Below are 26,395 nucleotides of genomic sequence, written 5' to 3'. Positions count from 1 at the left end.
CAATAAGGTTAGCAGACTGGTGCCATTGTGAGGGTGCCCACAGAGAGTACTGTTTCTCACAGACGCACACCTACACACACAGATACACGTTTATAGCAAGAGCCTGCAGCCCATCTAGATTTCAAAGGGAAAAGACTATGAGGGTGAAGAGTCGGAGTTGCTAGAATTATTGGCAGGAGCATCTGGCCAGTTTTCAAGAGTTTACAGGCAGTAGTACCCTGTGGTAATTCAGAGGCTCCCCATCAATTGCCTTAACTTTCCCTCAGCTATCCCAAAATATGTTTCAAAACTGAGATAATTAATTCCCTCATCACCTTTGCTTCACTCACCTTAGTAAACCATGAACCAGGTAAACAAATGAATGTGAAGAGAAAGAGTAGAACAGAATGTAATCCCGTCCCTAACGTTTTCCATGGCTTCTTGTATTTGGCTTTGTGTGGCTTCCTTCTTTCCTGAAGAGTTCTTTAATTTCTGAAATGTCAGATACACCCATAATGAAATTCTAGCAACGGTAAAAATGCATTTTTGAATTATCTGCTGTCTCTAGAGTATGTGCCTTTCTGTTCTTTAATAGGGCTAATATGTGAGTGTTGACTGAATGGCCATAAGATTTTGATCTTTAACAGATCTATCAGTCTTTAAGTTCATTAGTCTCAATTATAAGGTATATTTAACGTTGAAGAGCAAAGTGAGCTTTTTTTTTTTTTAAACCACAATACAGTTGTTTCACATTATGATGGTCAGGCAGCTGAAGTATAGTCACTTACTTGGCCATTTTACATGAACTGTTTTAAGATTACATTGTTGCATAATTTTTAACAGAATGAAGTACTGGAAAACAACATTGGCAAAGAACTAACCTATTAAACTGGCTCCTCTAGCAAACGGGGAGGGCAAGTCATGTGGTACAAAAGGCATAATTGCAAAATTCCCTGTAACACAAAGCTACTCCTGTGGGAAATACTACTGCTGGTTACAGTTTATTTTGGAGCCTACGCCCATGGTTGACAGCCCTTAGTTGTATTACGTTATGATATTAAATATGTAAGATGACAGGAGATAGATATATATCCTATAGATAGTCTGTATATTCCTCAATTGAATAAAACACGTTTATTATAACCATAAGTTAAAGTTCAATTCCATAACTTGGGTCTTTTTGGTTGCCTCATGTTAAAATCATAAATGTGTTCTGATAGAGAAAAAGCACTCAGTAAATTGAAGACTTTGCAGATGAAATGAAAGTCTATGCCATGGGGTGATGAGCAGTTTAATTTTAGCAGCAAGGTTTTGTGTACAGGGACCTGTAGCAGTTAGTTTTTAGCAGCAGTTGTACAACATTGACATTGTTGTACTGTCTGCTCCCCTTTGAACCATCCAAACACATATCACCCAGAAAACTTAGTTTTTCTTTCCTTTTCATGAGGTTTAATAAAGTCGGATTGTAACATCATGCTTTGCCGGTAGGTGCCACTTCTGGCATGATTTATGCTCAGAATTCCTTAAATGTAAGCTTTGGATTAAGTTATATACAACCAATTTTCTATTTTAGAAATCTACATATTTAAAAGTCAAGTGTGTCCCGATCAGTTAAAATGACGAATATATATATAATTATATGCAGTGTATGTGAAGTGTGTAGGCAGCAACAGTTGGCTCCTAGATCTCTTCATTTTAACATACCTAGATAGGATCCCAATTATAACATCCTATATGACCTAGAAACAACATTATCTGATGCATGCTGGGGATGTTCTTAAGGCATTATGGGAGGGAACTTATGGCAGAGCATGAAGGAATATCTTGAACATGGCAGCTGAGGTGCTTTCTTTGCTGGGAAAAGCTGGGAAGAGACTGGCAGGATGGCGACTTCAGGAGTTAATACCTCTCCAGGTGATAAAATAAACAGGTTTGATTAATCTTGTGAGAGACACGCCCAAAGATCGTCCATAGTTGTGAGAGGCTTTCAGTCAAACTAGCTAGGCACAGGTGTAATGTGTTGTAGGATATCTGTTCATCTTAGGTTTTTTTGTTTTAAAATGTATTTATTACAATTACTATATGCTTGTTTAAAGTTTGATTGTACAAGTTATTTCATATTGATTAGAGTGGTCATTATTTTGCAGTATAAAAGTTTGGATCAGATGTGACAAGGGGCAGACTGATACGTGTGTTTTACACGATTAGTCTTGTAGACTGATAGCAAAAGATCCTGCTAGCTGCTCTTAATGCCTTTATTTTCTTAAAATATTGACATTTTGTAAGTTTTAATATTAAAGGATAAAGTTAATTATATTGTAATACCTCCTGTAAAGTTTGATTTCGTTTACCAAGTGCAACCATTCTGTTTTTAACACAGTAGTTGAGCTTTCTCGTATGTTTTAAAATCACTTTGAAGTTTTTAATAGTGTGTGAAAGAAAATAAGATTTTAAAAAAGCACTCCACCCCTTTACAAAAGTCTTTGTGATGCAACATCTATTTAGAAATATGATCTTGTAAAGTACAACAGGTATTCTTATCTGTTTAATCTCTTGGCACTTTTATAATTGGTTTTTGATTTAATGTTTAGTAGACTATAGATAGCTAATCCTTTTCAGAAGGCAAATTGTCTCTTTATTTCGCACTTAAATTACTCCTAAATAATGTGACTTGAAAATGAGATTTCTTAAAGTAGCAGTTACATAGTTAATTGTCCATTTTCAAATTGATATTTTTAAAAACATTTTTGTAAGATACTATGTCAAGGAAAAAGTTAATTTGTCACGATTGTGTGTTTCAACTTGGCAGATACATGGATCCTTGTTTTGTTTAGTCCATTTTCTAAAACTTTTGAAAAATATCTTGGTGTTAACCAACTTCAGTTTGTTGGTTTTTCTCTTTCATTCTTAAATTGTTCTGTCACATGCTTCTGGGGAAGATGATTTCTTCTTTTAAATTCAGACTTTAATCAGTATGTAGTGTTTATTTACTTTGTGTACTAGAGCTTAATGTATCACTAATGCTTTTTGTGTTTAACCTATCTTAGAGTGTTTGAAGTAACTGGAATGAAATACTTATCATTAAACTTGACCTCAGAACAAAAAACAAAATAAAAGTGCATCTGATTTTTCACTAAAACTTCTAGGATTCATTGGACATCTAAAGAGCTCCCCCCAACGACATAAAATGTCTTAGGATGTAGGACAGATGAGTGCTCAAAATTGTTGCCAGTATTTCCTCATACACAAAGTTTGTCACTCTCAACTATTTAGATTATACCAGCATGACTAGATTCATAGGCAGTAGAGCTAAAGGCATGGATGTTAAAATCAGATAGACTTGGGTCCAAATCCCTGTTCAGCTGTGCTACCTTGGGCAAATTACTTAATGTCTTTGATTCTGTTATATCTGTAAAATGAGGGTACTACCTCAAAGGGGTTTTCTGAAGGCTTAAATGAAGGTATCTAAAGGACTTAGCACAGTGCTGAGGCCATAGTAAATGCTTAGTCAGTGGTTATTAACATCATTCCCATTTAAAGTGGTAAACTTCGACAGGAGCAATTAAGTATCCCATGACTGAAGATGATGCCTTGCCTTTTTCTCTCTGACATGCAAATATATTACTTGATCTCAAGGAAGCACAACTCCGAGTTCGTGTCCTACTAATGGTGGGACAGCAGTATCACTCTTCATAGATGGTAGGATGACAGGAAAATGCACATAGTGCAAATTGTGTAACCATCTTGTTTTTTAACACCAATGTTTTCCCTCTGTGCAACAGGCAGTTTTTCCAGTTTCATGTTTTCTATTAAGCAACTAACAACGTGTTCAAATTTATTTTACTTACCAGGGATTTTAAGAGTATAGTATTTCCTAGGACATTGGCATGGACACGTGACTTTTTTAAGATGACTAAAGTTAACTGCCTTCAGATTATTGTGCTTGCATATATTTTTACTTTATAGTTGGAGAACAATTCCGAGAATGTTCTTATTTCATTCAGCAAATTTCATTCAGCTAACACATGGAGGTACTGTTCTAGTTGCTAAGGATTCAGGAGCAAACAACTAAAGACAGACTCTCATGGAGCTTATATATTAATGCAGACATAGACAATAGACATTAAAAATAAAACATGGTATAAATAGCAAAAAATGCTGAGGAGAAAAATAATGCAAGAAAGGAAAAGAAAGTGTTGGGCCTGGAATTTAAAAAGAGGGTGGCTGGAGAAGGCCTTGATGAGAAGGTGTTATTTGAGTAAAGACTTGTTCAAAGTCAAACTTCACAGCAGACACTGAGGTTAGAACTCAGATCACCTAATGCAGTTTAGCACATTTACTACCCAGGGTATCAGACTTTCTCTTCTTTAGACAATTCATTTTCCCTCAATATGATAGCAGGGTGTTTAATCTTGAATTGCCAAATCATCATATATACTTCTTTTATGGTCTAATTGCATTCTTGTAAAGTTGACTATGATATCATTCATTTTTCCCCATTGACTTAGATCATAAAAGTTGAGTAGTGATTGACATAGCATTAAAGCATTTACTACACTGCTCACTGTTTTTGAAATACATTCTGCACTGTTCTGCCCCCATCCATTTGTTCATCCATTTGTTCTCTCTTGGTAGGACTGTCCTCATTTCCCAGTTTGTCCCCTTCTTTTGAAAATATACCCATCCTTCATGCCTGTCTCAAATACTGTTTTTTGTGAAAACTTTCTTGATGGTTATACTTCCTTCCTCATCTTTTTTTTTTCATCCAAACTGGATGCAATTCTCCCCCCCCCCTTTAAATACCCTTAGCATTTTGTCTTGCTTCTCTTGTGGGGCTTATATTCTTTCTGCCTTATGTTTATTTGTGAGCTGGTCTCTCTGCTCCCTATCATGCATATGAATACATATGTCCATGCATACAAAGGACTGAGGGCATATTTTACTCAGCTTTGTATTAAGTGCTCAGCACCATACCCTTACACACCAACTCTTTTGAAGTGAAGTGACATGTTCAAATCTTTTTTGAAGTGAATTTATCAATAGACTGAGTGTAACCCCAGAAAACCTCTGACAACGAAGGAGTTTAAAATGGTAGGCAAAACTGGGCAGAGGCTGGCTGGCGTGCTTGAAAGAGTACGGGGTGGTCGATTTGTGCTCTGTAACTCGTTTTCTTCTCTGCTAAGATGAGGGAGTAGATAATATCTGTAGTGCGAATATTCTGCTGAATTGGAGGTTCCAAAGAGTCCCTTCAGGGGCTGTCACAGTAGCCCTATCAGAGTAGCTCTACTTTTTTCTTTCATCTATACTTGTGTTTCTATATCTATATAAGATTTTATTTAAATGGATTACTCATGACCCCCTCACCACTACCAGAAAGAATTTGAAAACTTCTGGACTAAATGGTCTCTCTGGTTTCTTCTCACCTGAATGTTCTTTGATGTGCATGTGTGTGTGAGTGTGTGTGTTCATGTGTATATCTCCATATTAAGCACTATGAGGCTCACATAGAGGATATTGTCCTTCCCCCAAGACTTAAGGCAAACATGTATAAAAGATTAAATGTGTATAGTATCATGAATAACTAAAAGACATGCAGTGCTGTTTAAATCCAACTAAATTATAAGCCCTTCAAAAGCTGTTTTCTATTGCTTTGTATTTAATATATCTTCAGCCCCAAGTCTGACAATTTCTCAATTTAGTGTGGGATGGCACTCACCGCTTAGGGGCATTTTATACATTTAAAGATGTGCTTTTTGCTTTCTAATATTGTCCTTAAGAATTTATATATTGAAATAAGTATTTTTATCTCAAAATTAATTTTCTTTTGGTACTCCTTTATATTACCAGTAAGAAATTATTTTAAAAAATTGTATGTAGGTAGATTATCATCTATGACTATCCTTTAATGTTTATGAAGGGGAATTACAAAATATTTGTTATAAGAAGGAGGTATTGGGTTTGACAGGGTTGAGAACTACTGGTCTGTAATGTATACTAAGGTGCCCAGATGTTTGGAAATGATAGTAACATAATCAAATATCAGATTGAGTAGTAGATACTGCTAATGATTTAGGAAATTAGAAAAAGGAAAGATTTTTGTGGACATAGGTAGTCATGAAATCTTAAATGGGAGGAAAGGATTGTTAGAGGGATCTTGCATATTGAGGACCAGGTACCATGACAGACCTTTGACACACCTTATCTTGAAGAAATAAATGATTGGGCTTGCCAAAGAGACTGAGAAAGCAATTTCTAGGTAGGGTAAATCATAGAATTTAAAAGTTGGAGGGGCCCTATGCAATCATGTATGCCAGACATTCTTAGTTCAAGGTTGTTGTCACCCTTTGAAGTTCATGGACAGATTTCAAGGAATTCGTGAATCCCTTGAAATTGTGTATACCATGTAGCATATCTTTCAGAGGGGAATTAGGTTTATAGTTCTCATTGGATTCTCAAAGGGGCCCATCATCTCTAAGAGGTTAAGGCCTACTGATCTAATCTGATCTCAGACTCAGGAAGATGGTTTGCTCAAGGCTACACAGCCAGTTAGTGGCAGAAATGAGGACTTAAACCCAGTGACTTCTAGTTTCTTGCTCATTTCACCGTACTTTGCTGAAGGACATGAACAAAGGCACAGGCAGGATTAAGCCATCATTTTGTAGTAATTGGTGTAAAAACAAAAAACTAGCCTTGGGTCAATTGAATTAAGTCTGTCAATCTGTTTCCACAACAGTTGCAGAAGGATGGGCTTCAGTTTGTCTCTTCAAAGTGAACGAATATTTTAATTTTTACAGTTAGAATATGCTGGCACTCACCAAAATAGCTTTCTCAGCTGAAAGCAAACGCTGTGGGAGATATTATCATCCTTGAAGCTGTTTCTCCAGTTCCTTCCCAATGGCACTGTTTTTCTGACCTGCAGTAGCCTCCAGTTTTCTGCCTAATCAAATCAATATTACTTTGCCTGATTTATCAGATCCTGTAACTGCCATAGCCTATTTAGCATGTACCCTGTGCCCCAGTCAGGCTAGTGTCCTTGCTGTTGGTACTCCCTTCTCTTCCAAAGTCTTTTCATTCCCACCTTTGTTTCTTTCTTCCTGTGCTTCCCCAGTCTGGAATGTACTCCATTCTTCCTTCATTTCCAGATGCCCACATAAGGCACAGCACAATTCTGATCTCCGCAAAGCCTCCCCTAGTTACTCTCGGCCATTTTGCACTTCCTCTGAACTCCTCTTGCGTTTCTTGCTTATACTGCACATGCTAGAACTTTGTTATATATCACCACAGGGCTTTTCGGTGGACATTCTTAGTGGTCACCTTGGAAGTTGGAGTTCCAGGAATTCTGAGGTGGGACTCTGGGCATCTGTAATCCCTGCTTCAGCCAGGGCAGTTCCACTTTGGTGATATATATGGGCAGACTGGTGTGAGTTTTTATTTGAAGAAATGGTCTAGCTGCTCTCCCTGCCCCCTTGCCCCCAAAATTTGAAAAACACTAGCTCGATCTTATGTGCTAATTGCCTTATAAGTATTAACTCATAATGGGCAAGGACCAGGACTTCATACTGCTTCAGACTTATACTACTCTTCCCAAGCAACTGGTGCAATTTTGAGTACAACTTAAAGTTGACACTTAGGAAATGATTTTACAATTGTATTGCTCTCATTTTGGGACTAGAAGATAGTAAGTAGTATTACCTCAGAAATTTACCTTTTTTTTATTTTTTTGAGATAGGATCTTCGTCTGTTGCCCAAGCTGGAGTATAGTTGGCATGATCATAGCTCACTGCAGCCTTAAACTTCTGGGCTCAAGCAATCCTCCTGCCTCAGCCTCCCAAGTAGCTGGGACTACAGGCATGCACCACCATGCCTGGCTAATTAAAAAAAAAATTTAAAAGGGGGTGGGGTCTTGCTATGATGCCCAGGCTGGTCTTGAACTCCTGGCCTCAAGCAATCCTCCTGTCTCAGCCTCTCAAAGTACTAGGATGACAGGCACGAGCCATGGTGCCCATCCTAGAAACTTACCTTAATGAAGAACTCAGAATAATATTTCTGGGTTGATCTGAGAGAAATAAACCTAAGTTGGTAGTTTTCCCCCACTTTGGGGTATAAAACCTAACCCTGTTTAAAGATGCCTAGTTTACATACACATATTGAAGACAAACCTCATTATTGGCATACCCTCCTCTCCCAAAATTTGACCAAACCTAAATATCGTATTCATGCATTAATGTAAGCATTAATGTGCTGTTACTTAACTGGCAAAACGATGTGCACATTATCAGTACACCTAGAGACCTAGAAAAAAATGCCAGTCTTTCAGACCAGTTATTTCAGCTTTCTGTATCAAATCAATTATATAAACTAATAAAGACCTGATTATTTAAATCAATTGTGCTATCAACCTGTTAATAATCTTTTGTTTTTTTTCCTGCTCTCTGCCTGGTCCATTGTCTTCACCCTGCAGGTGTACTTTATTGTCGGCTTCCAAAGATTACTAACTCTTGTCTGTATCACTAAGATTGAACTGCCTTGGCTATACTGCTACTCTTACTGCTGCTTCCATTATTGCCTTCTTCAGCAAAATAAGGCTTTCAGAAGCCAAAGAATAACAAGAAATAAGCACCATTTTAGAAGCCTTTCCACTATGAAACTTAAGCTAAATGTGCTCACCATTATTTTGCTGCCTGTCCACTTGTTAATAACAATATACAGTGCCCTTATATTTATTCCATGGTATTTTCTTACCAATGCCAAGAAGAAAAACGCTATGGCAAAGAGAATAAAAGCTAAGCCCACTTCAGACAAACCTGGAAGTCCATATCGCTCTGTCACGCACTTCGACTCGCTAGCTGTCATAGACATCCCTGGAGCAGACACTCTGGATAAATTATTTGACCATGCTGTATCCAAATTTGGGAAGAAGGACAGCCTTGGGACCAGGGAAATCCTAAGTGAAGAAAATGAAATGCAGCCAAATGGAAAAGTTTTTAAGAAGGTAAAGCATTTTTGTGCTTTTCATTTTTTTTTAAATAGGAAGGCACATTTTGTTTTATCATAAATTGAATGTATTTTAAATATGCAGGCATTCGATTATAATGCCATGTAACTAAATCTCAGAAGGTGCTCATAGCTTCTGTATACGCACTTAAGGGCATTTTTAGAGTTTACACTTTGGGGAGTATTTTAATTGCTTGTTTGAATAAATATACTAATATTAGAGAATGTCTCACTTTAACAGTTAATTCTTGGAAATTATAAATGGATCAGCTATCTCGAAGTGAACTGCAGAGTGAATAACTTTGGTAGCGGACTCACTGCATTGGGACTAAAACCAAAGAACACCATTGCCATTTTCTGTGAGACCAGGGCCGAATGGATGATTGCTGCACAGACTTGCTTTAAGTACAACTTTCCTCGTAAGTGCCTTGTATTTTTGGAGGGGGAGGAGGGAGCTTTGTGAAAATTGTTCTGAGATACTCCTGTTTTTTTAAGTAGGGTTTTTTTTTTAGTTATTTTCTGTATAAGTTATATCCATAAAACACAATAATGTAGGTAATAATGTGGTTAAAAGATATCCAGTAACTGCTATTAAATGTGCTAATTTCTAAGAGCTAGCATGAGAATTGGCAGCTTAATGAGTAGAGTTTAGAATTTTACTTTTCAAACGGAAATGAATTTTACCTGAAAGATTGGGGCTTGGGGATATTTTTCAGAGGTGATAGACAAAATGATTAAAACAACAAAAAACATTGCTTTGGAAAATTCTAGTTCATTGTTTCACTTTGAGACCGCTTATTTGATTTATTCCACTTTACACGTGAAATAAGCTTGTGATAGCTTGAATTAGCATTGTATATAGGACAGAAGGTAAAATTGAGTATATTCTTAAGCATTTGTTTTTGCCATTGTGTGAGAAATAAAAATTGAGTCCAGAACAATGCCTTGACACATACTAAGCACTCAGTTGTTTATTGAATGAAACGGAACCCTGTAGGTTTAGTTTAGGAATCAAGAGTTTGCATTTCGAACAAACAATAATAGGTAATATGAAAATGATCCCTTATATACCCATCACCCACTTTCAACAATCAACAGCTCATGAAAAGTGGCTATTCTTAACCATGTTGCTGTTTCTGGTTACTAGGCTAGAGCTGAATTTCCAAGTCTGTTCTAGCAGAAGTTCTTTGATTCTAACTGAGTTTCAGTTTATGTTATCTTTGTCTGGTGGCTCCTACAGGAGTAGATCTCCTTGACTCCTCCAGTTAAGGGGTGAAGGTCACCAATCAAATTAGACATTGCACCCACTAAAAAAGCTTCTTGAAAGGAGTAAGGACTTTATTTGTAGCTGATCTTCTGACTTGAGATCCTTAAAATTTTCAAGGACGGATCCATTCTCTGAGGCTGTGACCAATAAAAAGGTGTGCTACTAGGGAGCTCTAGCTGGGCCAGCTCTGACCTTAATGAACAGTTCAGCCAGGAAATGTTGGCCTTGAGCACCCTGATTGACTGATTTTTGACTAGCTGTGGCGGTATCAGTATTTCTGGGTTTCTTCAAGTTTAGAAAGTTAGAGTCTTGGAAGGTTTTAAGGAAAACTTTGGGTTGCCAGGGAGTTTGAAGCAAGGTTGAAGGGTAATAGCAGAGACTATGAAATCAAATTAGATTATAAAATGTCTGTGTGTCTGCAAGTGTGCCTACCATTAAAGACCGACTTAAATAATACATCTTTCTAATAAATGTTTATCACTTAATATTTAAATGATATTTTTATTTTTTATTATACAGTTGTGACTTTATATGCCACACTTGGCAAAGACGCAGTAGTTCATGGGCTAAATGAATCTGAGGCTGCCTATCTTATTACTAGTGTTGAACTTCTAGAAAGTAAACTAAAGGTAAATATGAAATTTTCTTTTAATTCATGATAGTGTTATCTGCTGGGACAAGAAAATGTTCAGTAAGTGAATTTTTGGTGCAGGCCCAAATTTAATAGCTGGGTTTTCTTTGTGCTCAACAGACTGCATTGTTAGATATCAGTTGTGTCAAACACATCATTTATGTGGACAATAAGACCATCAATAGAGGAGAGTACCCTGAAGGATTTGAGATTCACAGCATGCAATCAGTAGAGGAGTTGGGATCCAAGTCGGAAAACTGTAAGTAGAGCAGTTAAAACAAATTTATTTACCTACTCAAGGTTTGTTATTTCAGTAGGTTAGGAAAAAAAGTGACGTGAGTGAGTACATTAAAATTCTTTACATGGAAAAAAAAAGTTTTAAAATTTTAAAAACTGTCAAAACCATTTGTGATTAAGATTTTCTCTCCCTTTCTCCTCAAAAAGATAACCACTATTTAAAATTTACCAAATAATTAAGATGTAATCACTGGTTCAGACTTTATGGCAGTTGCTGCCAAACTTTTCTTTATTTTTAAAATAGCCCACTATAACTTTCCACTTTGGACTTCATAGAGAGAATAGATCTCAGGCCTTCCATTTAGTACACTCTTTTTTTTGGTGAGAAAGGGTCTTGCTCTATCTCCTGGGCTAGAGTGCAATGGCATCATCATAGCTCACTGCAACCTCAAACTCCTGGGCTTGAGCGATCCTCCTGCCTCAGCCTCCCAAGTAGCTGAGCCTACAGGCGTGTGCACCACCATGCCTGGCTAATTTTTCTATTTTATGTTGAGATGGGGCCTCACTCTTTTTCAGGCTGGTCTTGAACTCCTGGCCTCAAGCAGTCCTCCCACCTCGGCCTCCCAGAGTGCTAGGGCTACAGGTATAAGCCACAATGCCTGGCTGGTAAACTTTTTTCTTTTTTTAATGCTTAATGTCAGTGATTTTTTTTTTTTTTTTTTTTTGAGATAGAGTCTCACTCTGTTGCCCGGGCTAGAGTGCTGTGGCGTCAGCCTAGCTCACAGCAACCTCAAACTCCTGGGTTCAAGCAATCTTTCTGTCTCAGCCTCCAGAGTAGCTGGGACTACAGGCATGTGTCACCATGCCCGGCTAATTTTTTTCTATATATTTTTAGCTGTCCAGATCATTTCTTTCTATTTTTAGTAGAGACGGGGTCTCACTCTTGCTCAGGCTGGTCTCGAACTCCTGGCCTTGAGCGATCCACCTGCCTCGGCCTCCCAGAGTGCTAGGATTACAGGTGTGAGCCACCACACCTGGCTCAATGCCAGTGATCTTAATGATGTCTCAGAGAATGCAAACATGTTTACCAAGAATAATGCTTGGATTTATTCTACCACTAAGGTGGTAGTTGGTATTTAATTTGAAACAAGTAAATGCACCTTGAAGCAAAATGTCAGTTGGCCAGCAGGACAGAGAGTTGAGGAAATTAATAGCCCATTTGGATGGTTTTCTTCTCATGCTTAATGTGAAGGTCATTATAGGTCATAATACCATACTAGATGAGGAAAGGATTGATTTTGGCAGGAGAAAATGTTGGTTGAGCCTCTACTCAGCTTCTGAATATTTTACCATTGGAGAATGACCATGTGTTTACAAAAACAGGTATAGATTTTAGCTTTCCACCACATGTCAAGAATGGCAATGAGTCTGAGATTTTATCCTACTTCTAAGTGAACCAAGTGAGTCTGTGAAATTTTAGGGAGACCTACAACTCCTGGCTTAGAGATGAAGGATGTTTTTTTACTCACAACAATAGCAGTAGCCAGAGTATCATATCAGCATTTGTGTCATAGGAGAGGAGGAACTCTGAGCTTAGGGAACTTTATTATCTTTATTGTCCCGGACAGTAAGCAAGCTTACTGTTTGCCCTGGAGAGAGACACTATTTTTGTGCAAATGGCCTTGAAAAGATAGTCCAGAACAAAGTCAATGCCTCTGTTTACAAGATGTGCAGAAACACAGTAAACCCAAGGAAATTGCCTCTCAATACCAGGTTGACCCTGCAGGCTTGGGGTAAACTTGACTAAGAGGTCCAGATTGGTAGGGATCTGTGGCCAATTCTGCTGATTCACCAAAGGGTGTTGGCACAAAACTAAGGGTGTAGCAGTCCTTATAATTTTGTGTTAGCATTGATGTGGTAGGCAGTGTACTCCACTTAGTTCCACTCATTTCTACAGTAGATAGGATACATATATATTTGTGGTGCTTTACTGAAGCAGACAGTTATTATTATGATGATGCTTTTTGCATGTTTATTCAAAAATGGGCAGAAGCAAAATGTCACATTGTGTGCATAGATTGAGAAGAACTTAGCATAGCTATTGCTGCTGCTTGGGTTAATCCTCAGAGGAAATATTCAGTCCCGATTTGCTTGATTTATGAACTGATAGCAGTGGATCTCTTTAAGAAACATTAGAATTAGCCAACTTTAGTATAACTTTATCTTTGGTTGTTTCAGTGGTATATCTTGCTGTTTGAAATTTTTATTTTGACTGATATATAAAAATATAAATCATTTTTGTAAACAATTTTTTAAAAATCTAACAATTTTGTTAAACTTTAATTCTGATGACATATCTATGGATTCTTGGCCATTTTGGTATATTCTGGGAAGGAAAGGAAATTACTAGGTTAGCATGATACACTGTCTTGAAAGTGGATGCCCCAGCATGCTGTTTAAAACTTACTAGCACCTTAGAATTTTAGTGTTGAAGTTGCCTTAAAGATCAAGTGCAGTGGTTTTCTATCATGGGTATGTATGAGAGTCACCTGTGGAGCTTTTGTTCTATCCCAGACATGCTGAATCCAAATTTTCAGAAATGAGGTTCAGAAATAGTATTTTGTTTAAACTCTTCAGGTGACTCTGATGCCCACCCGTGTTTAAGAACTACAATCTAGTCTGACCGTCTCATTTTAGAGGTGAGAAAACTGAGGCCTATAGATAAGCTTACACACAATACTCTACCCCCTTGATTCTTCAAAGTCCCAGAAATCTTTCCACAACATTGCTCTGTGGAGAGGCATGAGCAGATAGATGACTATTAGCCTAAACGTCCAGAAAATGTATCAAATTGAGTTTGAAATTCTCATTGCAGCAAATCAAAATTTGATAACTGTTTTTGTTTTATTTAAAGCAAGTATTCTCTATTATTGATAGTTTATCACTATGCAAAATTGAAGTATCTTATCATTGTTTAGTAACTTAAACTTTGAACTGAAGAAAATGTACTTTTTCATTTATTTAGTGAGTGTTCCTCCAAGTAGACCAATGCCTTCAGACATGGCCATTGTCATGTATACCAGTGGTTCTACTGGCCGGCCTAAGGGAGTGATGATGCATCATAGCAATTTGATAGCTGGAATGACAGGCCAATGTGAAAGAATTCCTGGACTGGGGTAAGAGAGAATTATTCTGCTTTCTGCCTAGGTCAGAGCTCATATTCAGCATTCTCTAAACTCAATCTATATTTAAAATGATAAAGTTATTTATGTTTCTGATTTCAAATGCTTTTTCAAGAATGATTAAAATGTTTCTCTTATTTTGTTTTAGACCAAAGGACACATATATTGGCTACTTGCCTTTGGCTCATGTGCTAGAATTGACAGCAGAGATTTCTTGCTTTACCTATGGCTGTAGGATTGGATATTCTTCTCCACTTACACTATCTGACCAGGTGAAAAACTTTTCAGCACGTTGGCATGATCATATTAAGTTACACTGTTTGGCTGAGAGCATATTACTAAAACCTGAGATTTTAATTCAGTTACAGCTTTCTCCTTGACTTCAAAAATAGCTTCCATGAGCAATATGTCTCAGTAGTAAATAACCCTGTGGATTAGTTAGCATTGCTTTATGTACATATTTAAAATTATTTTGAAATGAATAATTACTTTCATCTTGTCTTTATTTACTAGATTTTTACTCTTGAGAGCTAAGATAGAGACTATAAATACACTGAACCTTTTTGACAAACTAGCCTTGAGCATTGATGGGTTTTTTGGGGAGGAGATATGGTAAGGTTTGGGCCCAGTTTTCCTCTGAGTTTTCTCTAGAGATGTACTGTCCAATACAGTAGCCACTAGCCACATATTTAAATAGAAATGAATTAAAATTAAATTGAAAAAAAATTTGGTTTCTCATTTGCTCTAGCCACATTTTAAGTTCTCAGTAGCTACGTGTGACCAATGGCTACTATATTGAACAACACAGATACAGAATTATTTCCACCATCGTGGAAAAGTCTGTTGGACACCCTGCAGCATCTCCAAAGACAGCCCTTAGCTTGCCACACTGAGTCAGGGTTCTTCCTTCTCTGTGGTTCATAACAGAAAGCCCAACAATGGGCGGGGCTAATTCATGTATTTTAAGCCCATTTGAAATCACACATCTAATACCTATTGTCCACAGTTCTGTTTCACTTCTTTGGAATAGTTGCTATAGAAAAGCCTCAACCTGGCATAGGGAACAAACAAACAAAGCTACTAAGGAAGCCGTGGGCTTCAGGATGCTGAAAGATAAAGTGAGTACAGGTAGGAATGACTTGACTGTATGTGTGCCTCTGCTCCTCCCATTACTTCAGGCCTGGCGGTTATTTTTCAGACCCCCAGGCAATGCTGTCTTTTGTTTAGAAGTCTTCATGGAGCATGTTGGTAAGAAGATGTGTGTCCTTGGTTCTCACAGTTAGAAATTGTAATATATTTTTTTTTTTGTAGAAACATCATTTTAGGGAGAGGTTAGGTAGATTATGTAGTATTAGGACAAAAAAGTTAAATAAATTTTTGGGGGGACTTATTTGAGATTCCAACCACCTGTTTTGTTTTGATGTATGACTTAAAGTGTACAAATATTAAGTGTACTGTTTAAGTTTAATATACCCATGCACACATAGACCTCTGATCATCACCACCTAGACGAAGAAAAAAAAGAATGTTTTCAGCACTCCAGAATGTTTCTTGTGTCCCCTCCTAGTCATTACCAACCCACAAGGATAATCTAATCTCCCTTTTTTTTTTGTTTTTTTGAGACAGAGTCTCACTCTGTCACCCTGGGTAGAGGGCAGGTGGAGTGCAGTGGCATCATCATAGCTCACTGCAACCTAACCTCAAACTCCTGGGCTCAAGCAATCCTCATGCCTCAGCCTCCCGAGTAGCTGGGACTATAGGTGCACACCACGATGCCCGGCTAGTTTTTCTATTCTTAGTAGAGATGGGGTCTTGCTCTTGCTGAGGCTGGTCTCGAACTCCTGAGCTCAGGTGATTCTCCCACGTCAGACTTCCAGAGTGCTAGGATTACAGGCGTGAGCCACCGCACATGGCTCCAATCTCCTTTTAAAGTGGCTTTTCCTACGAGAAAGTGTTCTGTTCCAGACACTTCCCAACTTTGTACCTTAAGGAACACAACATCTTTGTAAGATGGGGCTGACACAGTCTCCTCTATTTAATTGAAATGTACCACTCAACTAAAAGTTCATACTTAAAATCTACTGGAATAGTGATGGAGAGAATAAACAAATTATCAAATAAACTAATAAACAGAACTTGATCTAGTAAAGTCAAAATAGACCTATGAATAAGACTGAAGCTTAAACTATTAAAAAATATTTTTAGAAAAATTTGTGGTAATTATGTTTTGAGGCATTATAGTGGGGTCTTTTATATTCAGAGGCATCATCAAAATGTGAAGAACATTTCAGTAAGCTTTTGGGTATGATTTTTTTTTCTCTTTGGGGAAATTCAGAAGCTGGGGACTAGCAACCCATTTTTTCCATTGCTTTTCTGAGAACAGTAGCCTCAGTGTGGAGAAGGAGGGACAGTTGGAGTCTGTTGCTGGTCTGACTTAATTCTTGCTGTCTCTTAAGCCAAGCTAGTATATTAGAAGCCTGTTAAATAAAATTCACAGCCACTTTTTAGATGAACTTTACTATGAAGACTGTCTATTTTACTGGGAATCTAAAAGTCAGGAATCTTCCTTACACAGGACCATCAGAAAAACACAGGAGACCAGAAGCACCACATTTGAAGCCAGCTGATGATAACTATGTTGTCATAACTGGGGTTACTGGGATCATAGAAAGACAAAAGAACTGATAATATTATCAGGAATAATAAAACAAGGAGAAGGGCTCCTTACCCGGGAACTTCTCTCCATAGCAAAAATTGGTTAGTAGCATGTAGAGGGAAGCCTAACCTGAAGGATATGAGAGCCACATTCTCTCTAAAGAGCAGCCCTCCTGTGCATGGTGTGTGTGTGTAGGTTTCCACCTGCAAATGTGTATGCACTTGCACATACGTAAAAAAAGCAGTTACTTTATCTCCTTTATCTGTATTAAAGAAAAGTAGGGCAAAAGCAATTCAGTTCTACCAGCAGAACCTTCACTATGCCCAAGCTGGTAGTTCTTGTGGATCACACTGCTTCTTTTTTTTTTTTTCTGAGACAGAGTCTCACTTTGTTGCCCAGGCTAGAGTGCCATGGCGTCAGCCCAGCTCACAGCAACCTCAAACTCCTGGGCTCAAGCAATCCTCCTGCCTCAGCCTCCCGAGTAGCTGGGACTACAGGCATGCACCACCATGCCCGGCTAATTTTTTTCTCTATATATATTTTTTAGCTTTCCAAATTATTTCTGTCTATTTTTAGTAGAGACGGGGTCTCGCTGTTGCTCAGGCTGGTCTCGAACTCCTGAGCTCAAACAATCCGCCTGCCTCGGCCTCCCAGAGTGCTAGGATTACAGGCGTGAGCCACCGTGCCCAGCCCACACTGCTTCTTAAGAGCTGGTTTTCTTCTTCCCTGTATTAACCATGGCTAATACACAATACACCTAAACTTACAGAGTAATGAACTATATTACAGCAGATTTTTATTTTTAATCTACCTTTTTCAGTGGGTGACTTTATTAATTTTCTACTTATTGATCTGATATTTGAAATCACAAATAGTATTTATGTGTGTAAGAAAGAAAGAAAAAAGGAGTATGTACACGGTTATGTATATAGGTGCATATCCCCACTCGATCCTTGGCAGTGTCTCTGTATCCTACCAAGCAGAATATTATCAAATTATGATTTCTGTATGATATCAATTGATGTTCATGGTAGTAACTTGAGATGTGGCTTTGCCTACTGATTAATTAAAGAAAAGTTAAAATTACCTTTAATTTTGTTTTAGTGTTAAGTCTGTCTTAATCGAGACTTTTTTTAAAAGAAGTAGTAGCAGTTTGTGCTATATTTGATGTGTTATTGATAAGAATGTTTGATTCATTGAAATATCCCATTCTCTTGTCACCCTGGATCAGAGCTTCTCCTCTAAGGGAGGCTGCAATGTGCTAGAAGCAATAATCTACAGGATAAAACACTAAAGCACTTACACTTCAGACTTATACGTTATAATAGTTGTTAACAGATAACTCAGAGAGCAATGGAAGATCAGATTCCATGTGTAACGTCTGTCTTTGTTATTAATACTTGAATTATAACAATTTTTGCTAAGGTAGGTTTTTCTGATTATATTTCCTTTTTCTTTAATATAGTCCAGCAAAATTAAAAAGGGAAGCAAAGGAGACTGTACTGTACTGAAGCCTACACTTATGGCTGCTGTTCCGGTGAGTACAGAATATGGATGTGAACAGAAGAGGATTGTTTATGCCATTTATTTCTTGCACTTGGACTTTTAATATGTGTATATATCTTAAAATAATTTTACCTTGTTGAAGTCATGGCAAATGTGTTCCTTAAAATCTTAGATACTGGCCGGGCGTGGTGGCTCACGCCTGTAATCCTAGCACTCTGGGAGGCTGAGGGGGGAGGATCGCCCGAGGTCAGGAGTTCAAGACCGGCCTGAGTAAGAGTGAGACCCCGTCTCTACTAAACATAGAAAGAAATTAGCTGGACAACTAAAAATATATAGAAAAAATTAGCTGGGCATGGTGGTGCATGCCTGTAGTCCCAGCTACTCGGGAGGCTGAGGCAGGAGGATCGCTTGAGCCCAGGAGTTTGAGGTTGCTGTGAGCTAGGCTGATGCCGCCATGGCACTCTAGCCCAGGTAACAGAGTGAGACTCTGTCTCAAAAATAAAATTTTAGATACTGTACTGGGAAAGATGAAATGACAAGCTTCTGAAATGTCTACCTGTTTGTGTTTGCTGACACTCGAAAATTAGGTGATAAAAATGACCTAGTTCAGATTACCTAGTGTGAGAATTGGTCATAATATTTTAAGGTAGAATATACTCTAAAGATCATCTTGTTTAATTTCTTAATTTAAAAAATGAGGAAACCCTAGGCCATCCTACAGAGCTGAGGCAGCATGTCCAAGTCTATGAAGCTGGTTAGTGACAGAGCTGAGTCTAGGATCCAAGCCTCCCAACCCTCTTGTAGTGACAAAGAAAAACTGAAAATTTGAGAGAGCTTCCGAAAGAAAAAAGTTTAATTTTAGATATTCAAAATCCTTATGTGACATACTGACTGCCTTGTAAAAAAAACCAAGATATTACATTTTATAGCCTTGTAATGATGAATATTGAAACATTTAACACAATGATTTCACATTTGTATAATCAAAGACATTCTAGCACTTTTATGCTTCAGAAACCCCAGGAAAACTAGGTTATTATTGCCTGTATTATGATCAGATTTAAAATCTTATCACAATATCTTCCACAGAATTATTTTGCCTATGGAGAGTCTGAGCTTAGGTGATAAAGTGTTCAGTCCAGAGTTTTTTTAAGAATGACAAACGGAAGATACTTTATGATCTTTTTAGCTTCTAATTACACAATTACCAAGTAACCAAAGTAGTAGACTAGGTCAGAGCAGCCTTTGCCTTACTATTTAGAGGTGTAGAATTCAGCAAGTTTTCAAACTAAAAGGAGAGGCTTCTGACTAAAGCCATAATAAAATGATCTTTGTAAATAAGGTATATTCAACTAAAGACTCTATCCTTTCCTTTCCGATTATTGAATATTTTATTTACCTTTTAGGAAATCATGGATAGAATTTATAAGAATGTTATGAGCAAAGTCCAAGAGATGAATTATATTCAGAAAACTCTGTTCAAGATAGGGTATGATTACAAATTGGAACAGATCAAAAAGGGATATGATGCACCTCTTTGCAATCTGTAAGTACATTTCATAGGCTCTGTGGTTTGAACCTTTAAATTTTTATGTGTTTTTAAATCTGGAAGATGAATAAATAAGTAAATGGTTAGTTAATTTAGTTTGAATATCACCACCATGATCATAAGGTTGAATTTCTCTTTTATTCTAAGTCTTACTGCTTATACAGTAACAAGAGGACCCTGAACTCTGACCTTGGTGATTTAACAAATTTTAATAATCAAGTAAATATTTAAGATTAAATTATAAAATTTAGTCTCATGAAGAAAAACTAGAATAGGTTTTTATTATAAAATTTGGTCTCATGAAAGAAAACTAGAATAGACCTTTGAATTAAGACACTTGAGTTTAAAAAATATCATTTTTAACTAAAAAAAATGATCTTCAAGATTTATTCTGCATGAAGTTTTCTGATTTATTATATTCATAAAATAGTGTAGTAAGTATACAAAAATTAGCACTTTTACATGTGCTGCTGAGGGATATGGAAGGGAGAGGAAGCATGTTTCACTAGAAGGGAGATAAGATAGATGACTAAATGTTCCAAAGATAATTTAAATTTTCTTCCTCTGACATCATCATTTCCTTTCATTTATTGTGTGAGAGAGAAGTTTCCTGATACTGCACTTTTTTTGCATTTTTATTCTTCTGGCATTTTTTTCAAGGTGTTACTAGTTGTTGCTTTGTTAACCTCTCATTATCACCATGATTCTGATGTTTAGATATTGAACCCAAGTTGAGAAATCTTTCTCAGAGCTTATAGATTAGTGTGTCACTGAGAATAACATATGCATACATTAAAATCATTTATCTCCTCTTTTATCAAGGTTACTGTTTAAAAAGGTGAAGGCTCTGCTGGGAGGGAATGTCCGCATGATGCTGTCTGGTGGGGCCCCACTGTCTCCTCAGACACACCGGTTCATGAATGTCTGCTTCTGCTGCCCAGTCGGCCAGGGTTATGGACTGACAGAATCGTGTGGTGCTGGGACAGTTACTGAAGGTGAGCATTGGCAATGTGTTAAGTATTCTATACTACCGACTACTAATAAAATCCATTTGCATTACCTTTGGATATTACTTAATGCCTCTTAAGTAATACCAGGTTCATTGCAAACCTACGTAGTTTCAGTTTTATGAACTCTTAGTTAAGAGTACCATGTATACCCTTTATTTTTAAGCCTTGTAAGATATTTACACTACATTGTCAGTCCTCAAAATTCTGTTACCCTGGTTGCTTTAATCTTCTTTCTCTAAAGATCACTTCTTTGGAGAACTGTACTATTAACAATTAAGTATTACTTTTATGCTCCCTCTTGCATCTATATTCCTGTTCTGACTTCTTTGTCTTCTTTTCTCTGATTTTCAGCAGCCTAAAACAGGATTTTTCAACCTTGGCACTATTCTGATTTTGAACCAGAGAAGTCTTTGTTGTTGAGGGCTCTCCTATGCATTGTAGGATGTTTAGCACCCAGATACTTGTAGTAACCCGCTTGTTACAGTAATCCAGCTGTGACCATGAAACATATCCCCAAACATTGCCAAATATCCCCTGGGGGGCAAAATCACTCTGAGTTGAGAAACACTAGGGTATAGGAATTGTTTTTTGTTTTTTTTTTTTTGGATGATCTTGTTTTCATTTTAAACTCATCGTGTCCAGTTTCAATGCTTTTATTCTAAACTGTCTCTCCATTGCCAAATCATTTTTGTAGCAATGGTATCACCATCCTTAAAGTCATTCAGGGTATCAGCTTTGAAGTAGTCTGATTTTTTTCTTTTTTTGTATTGTGGAAAAGAGGTTTTTCTTTTTTCCAAAAATTGCACCAAAGTAAAGCAAAGCTCTAGTTGATGCGTGCATGTTGTGTAGGCATTAGCAGTACTGCCCTCACTACTCATTCACTGGATAGTAGCGCTACCCCAAGAAAAGGATGGTTTATTTTCTAATATCTTTAACTGCCATCAGATCATCCCATTCCTTCATTAGGTTGCTCCTTCCCTTCCATGCTACCTTTGTCCTCCAACCTTTTTAAAATTTTTTAAAATTATTTTTATTTATTATGGGTACACAATAGTTATTTACCTTTATAAGGTACATGTGATGTTTTGATATAGGCATACAATGTGAATTAATCAAGTCAGGGTAATTGGGGTATCTATCACCTTAGGCATTTATCATTTCTTTGTGTTAGGAACATTCCAATTCCACTCTTTTAGTTATTTTAAAGTATATCCTCCAACCTTTTATTACTCCACACTGCTCTGAGCTGACAGCCTTTCTTTCAATGGCTCTGTCTGCCCATATTATGTCACTTCTAATTCATCCTGTATCCTCCTTTTAGACACATATTTCTCACCCACTGCTTGATAGCTGGTGTAGAAAATCGAAGCATGCCTTTACCCACCTTTCAAGACATCTTTAATCTGGCACCATCATACATATTTATCATTATTTTTTATTATTCCCCACTTATACACACACTTGGCTCTTATCTCCAGACAAGCCAATCTTCTCACTCTCATACAGGCATTTTTGGTCTCACCTCTCTGTATTTTCTGTTCCCTTCTCTTAGAATGCCCTTTTTGCTAATTGGTCACAGCCATTTTTTAAATGCCTAACTCTTCAATGAAGTGTTTCCCAATGACTTCATTTTACATTGATCTTTCCATTCTCTAAGGTACTATTGTGCTCACCATCAGTATTATACAATTTATTTTTTCATTATGAAAAAGATCTCTGTTTTAAGAAAAAGTTTAACAAGTTTCACTTAGCAAAATATACCCAAAAGTAAATCACAGTACAAAGAAAGTTTTAAATCAAGGCTTCACCAATTCCTATAGTATTAGTATTGTGTCTCAATTCTCAAAACTAACTCTTAAAAACCTTCAACTTAACCTAAAAGATTTTAAATGAAAGTATAAACTAGAATGAACAAACATGAGAAATACTTCCTTTTGAATCGGGGAGCTAGCACCTTTAAGTTTTCCAAAAAAGCATGTCTCCCCAGTGTATTCACTGCGGTGTGGTGGCAAAAGGTCCATATTTAACATATTTAAACTACTTGAACTCAGATAACATCACTCTGACGTATACTACCAAAATGTTGATTGAGAAAAGCTGAAAATAGTTTTAGTTCACTCAGTATCACACGCTAGAAGAAAAGTTTACAAGAGAAAACACTGAAGAGGTAATTTTTTTTAATCGAGATTTTACAAACTCATGGTGCAAAATGGGTACCACAGCTTCCTCTAGAGTTATAACTGTTCTTCATTGCTTGTTGGCTGCCTGTGAAAGTTTGGTTGATAAAACTTCAACATTCCTGCAGAACTAGTGGTATCTGCCCATGCTGTTCAGACCGCTGTAGCCAGCCCTGTAGCAGCCGCTCAGTGACTGGCTCTCCAGACCCCTGTGAGTGGCCCGGGCTGATGATACCCCCATGCCTGGTGTCAGCAGGCTGCTATACATACGATCTATTGCTGGCTCTGGTTGTCGAATTCAAGAAGAGTTCTATGTATCTATGCTGCATGTTGGCCCTGTCTTTGGACATAGCCGCCACAGCCTCTTCGTGAGTGGCAAACTCCACGTCTGCTTCGCCGGTCATTCTTCCATCTGGGCCAATCTCAACGTACACTCTCAGAAGGTCGAGTGGATAGAAGAAGTTATAAATGTCATTCTTGGTTGCTCTGTATGACAGCCCTCTCATGTGGACGCAGTGCCTGGTGGTGTTCTGCACTGTGAACTCACGGTCGTTTATGCCTGAGAGGCAGTAGCTGAGGCCTCTCCCGAACAGGCCGGTGGAAAAGCCGTAGCTGTTGCTGAGGCCGCTGTACTCCTCGTAGCCGTGATAGCCCGCACTGTGGGTGCCAGGCCGCATCCTCTCCAGGCCCACTTGCTTCGTGATGGTAGTGTATCTCCTAGCTGGGTCAGGGCGGTTATAGGGCCTCAGCCTCTGCACAAACAGAAACTTCAGAGGGGGATCTCCTGACTGCTGTTGAACACTTCCATATACCTGTGCCCTATCTTCTCCTTGTGCTTCGCCAGCGCCTTCAAAGCCAACTTCTGTGAGGCAAACTGCACAACAGCTTCCCCCCGTGATCTTGCTCTTGGGGTCCACAGGTAATGTGATCCCATTTGGCACGATTTCCAATCCTGAGAAGAACTGGGCAATTTCTTCCTTTGTGCGTCCAAATGGGAGTCCTCGCAGACGGAGGACTCCATCATTAAAGCTATCGGGACCGCTGTGCTTCAACACCCAATCCATCTCTGTTCTGTAGGACTTGAACACCTCGATGTATCGGTGTCCCATGCTTTCCCTGTCTTTGTTCAGGGCCATTTTTACATCATCTTCTGATTCAAATTCAACAAAGGCCTCACCACCCTGCCTGCCCTCTCTAGTGTAGATGAAATGAACGCCTGTGGCCCCATCACGGATCATGCAGTTGGAGAGGAAGTTCTGCACTTCCTTGATGGAGCAGGACCAAGGCAGGCCACGAAGCTTGACCACAAAACCTTTACTTCTCTTGGGGCCTACCATCATGGACACTTGGCAGGGCAGATGTCAGTCAACCTTGGACATAGCTTCTTTTGAGGCTTGGGCTCGGCGTCTGCAGGCTCCCGTTCTCCTCACATCTGGCTCTTTGTCCCTCGCAGCACCTAGAGGAGAGTGTAATGGGGGACTTAGCCATTGTAGCTGAGGCAGTTGAGGCTTGTTTACCATGACCATGGAAACCCGCGGCAGCACGCTCTGGACGGGGCTTCTCAGTGATGACATAAGGCATAAGACAGACGTAAGACGTAAGATGCAGGGCGAGAGGCTGCTAGAGACAGCTCTCGCCTGTCAAGTGCACGCTCAGTATTATGCAGTTTAGTATTTATTTTTTTAGAGACAATGTCTTGCTCTGTTGCCCAAGCTGGAGTACAGTGGTGTGATCACAGCTGACTGCAGCCTCGAACTCCTGGGCTCAAGCGATCCTCCCGCCTCAGCTTCCTGTGTAGTTAGGACTATCGGTGTTCACCACCATGCTTGGCTAATTTTCTTTTTTTCTTTTTTTAATGTAGAGACACGATATCCCTGAGTTGCCCAGGCTGGTCTTAAACTCCTGGACTCAAGCAATCCTCCCATCTCAGCCTCCAAAAGTGCTGGGATTATGGGTGTGAGCCACTGAATCCAATCTAGTTTAGTATTTAAATGTTCTCTAAATTGTTTCACATGCTTTTCTTCCCAGGTAGTTTGTTTGTAAGGTATTAGGGGGAAGGGTCTCCTTATCCTTTATGTGTTTTCCTAGGCTACCCATAAATATTTGATTATTGCTAGTAAATTGCAAAGGAATACTATCACCATCATCATGTTTGATAACGGCAGCTAACGTTTTTTGAACACTTACTTTGTGCCAAGAAGTGTTAAGCATTGTTGACATATCATCTCATTTAACCCTCACAGCATATCTTCATATGAAGTAGGTTCTGCTACCATCTCCATTTCATAGATGAGGAATGGAGGCTTAGAGAGGTTAAGTAACTTGTCCAAGTAACACAGCTAATGAGTGTTAGAGCAGGAATTCTAATCAGAGTTTGCCTTGTCAGAATCTTAGGTAGATAATGGTGAAGCAATCTCTCCCCCTCCCTTTTTTTTTTTGAGACAGAGTCTCACTCTCTTGCCTGGGCTAGAGTGCCGTGGCGTCAGCCTAGCTCACAGCAACCTCAAACTCCTGGGCTCAAGTGATCCTCCTGCCTCAGCCTCCCAGGTAGCTGGGACTACAGGCACGCACCACCATGCCCCGCTAATTTTTTCTATTTTTAGTTGTTTGGCTAATTTCTTTCTATTTTTAGTAGAGACAGGGTCTTGCTCTTGCTCAGGCTGGTCTCGAACTCCTGAGCTCAAGCAATTCTTCCACCTCAGCCTCCCATAGTGCTAGGATTACAGGCGTGAGCCACCGTGCCTGGCCTCTCCCCCTTTTTTTTTGAGACAAGGTTTCTCTCTGTCACACCAGCTAGAGTGCAGTGGCATCATGCTAGCTTACTGCAGCCTCAAACTCATGGACTCAAGTGATCCTCCTGCCTCAGCCTCTTGAGTAGCTGGGACTACAGGCCACCACACCCAGCTAATTTTTTCTATTTTTCTCTTGCTCTTGCTTAGGCTAATCTTGAACTCCTGACCCCAAGGCAGTCCTCCCACATCAGTCTTCCGAAGTACTAGGATTATAGGCATGAGCCACTGTGCCCGGCCCCCTTTTAACAAAGATTTTTTTACTTAATTATCTTAAATATAACCACGAAAAGCAAAAATGATGCAACAACATTAGAATCAATTATACTGTTGAAATGGAGTTAAAATACTGAAAAATGATCATACTTTGCACTCCCTCTTCTTTTGTCATCTTTCAGACTCTGGCTCTAACTGTAGT

At 38.5% G+C, this 26,395-nt stretch overlaps 1 protein-coding gene and 2 pseudogenes across 5 annotated transcripts in view; 1 reads left to right on the top strand and 2 right to left on the bottom strand.

Annotated features, from left to right (window-relative positions):
• ACSL4 (acyl-CoA synthetase long chain family member 4) overlaps positions 1-26,395 on the top strand; it is a 96,444-nt gene that overhangs the window by 34,425 nt on the left and 35,624 nt on the right. For 2 of the 4 annotated variants that reach the window (XM_045538615.1, XM_045538614.1), the window contains exons 1-9: positions 8,440-8,971; positions 9,215-9,392; positions 10,760-10,869; positions 10,992-11,130; positions 14,134-14,284; positions 14,439-14,562; positions 18,412-18,483; positions 19,859-19,998; positions 20,824-20,996. In XM_045538615.1, the coding sequence (XP_045394571.1) occupies positions 8,621-8,971; positions 9,215-9,392; positions 10,760-10,869; positions 10,992-11,130; positions 14,134-14,284; positions 14,439-14,562; positions 18,412-18,483; positions 19,859-19,998; positions 20,824-20,996 (1,438 nt within the window). In that variant the 5' untranslated portion in view covers positions 8,440-8,620. Of the gene's footprint in view, positions 1-8,439; positions 8,972-9,214; positions 9,393-10,759; positions 10,870-10,991; positions 11,131-14,133; positions 14,285-14,438; positions 14,563-18,411; positions 18,484-19,858; positions 19,999-20,823; positions 20,997-26,395 lie in introns of those variants that run through there. The other 2 variants (XM_045538616.1, XM_045538617.1) reach the window with 2 other exon arrangements.
• Positions 21,801-21,926, bottom strand: LOC123628994 (annotated as a pseudogene).
• Positions 22,707-24,528, bottom strand: LOC123628708 (annotated as a pseudogene). The gene has a single exon (XR_006731730.1). The product of XR_006731730.1 is annotated as a heterogeneous nuclear ribonucleoprotein F-like (transcript).

Source organism: Lemur catta, chromosome X, assembly GCF_020740605.2.
Source record: "Lemur catta isolate mLemCat1 chromosome X, mLemCat1.pri, whole genome shotgun sequence".
NCBI classification, from domain to species: domain Eukaryota; kingdom Metazoa; phylum Chordata; class Mammalia; order Primates; family Lemuridae; genus Lemur; species Lemur catta.
This window is presented reverse-complemented; position numbering and strand designations above follow the sequence as displayed.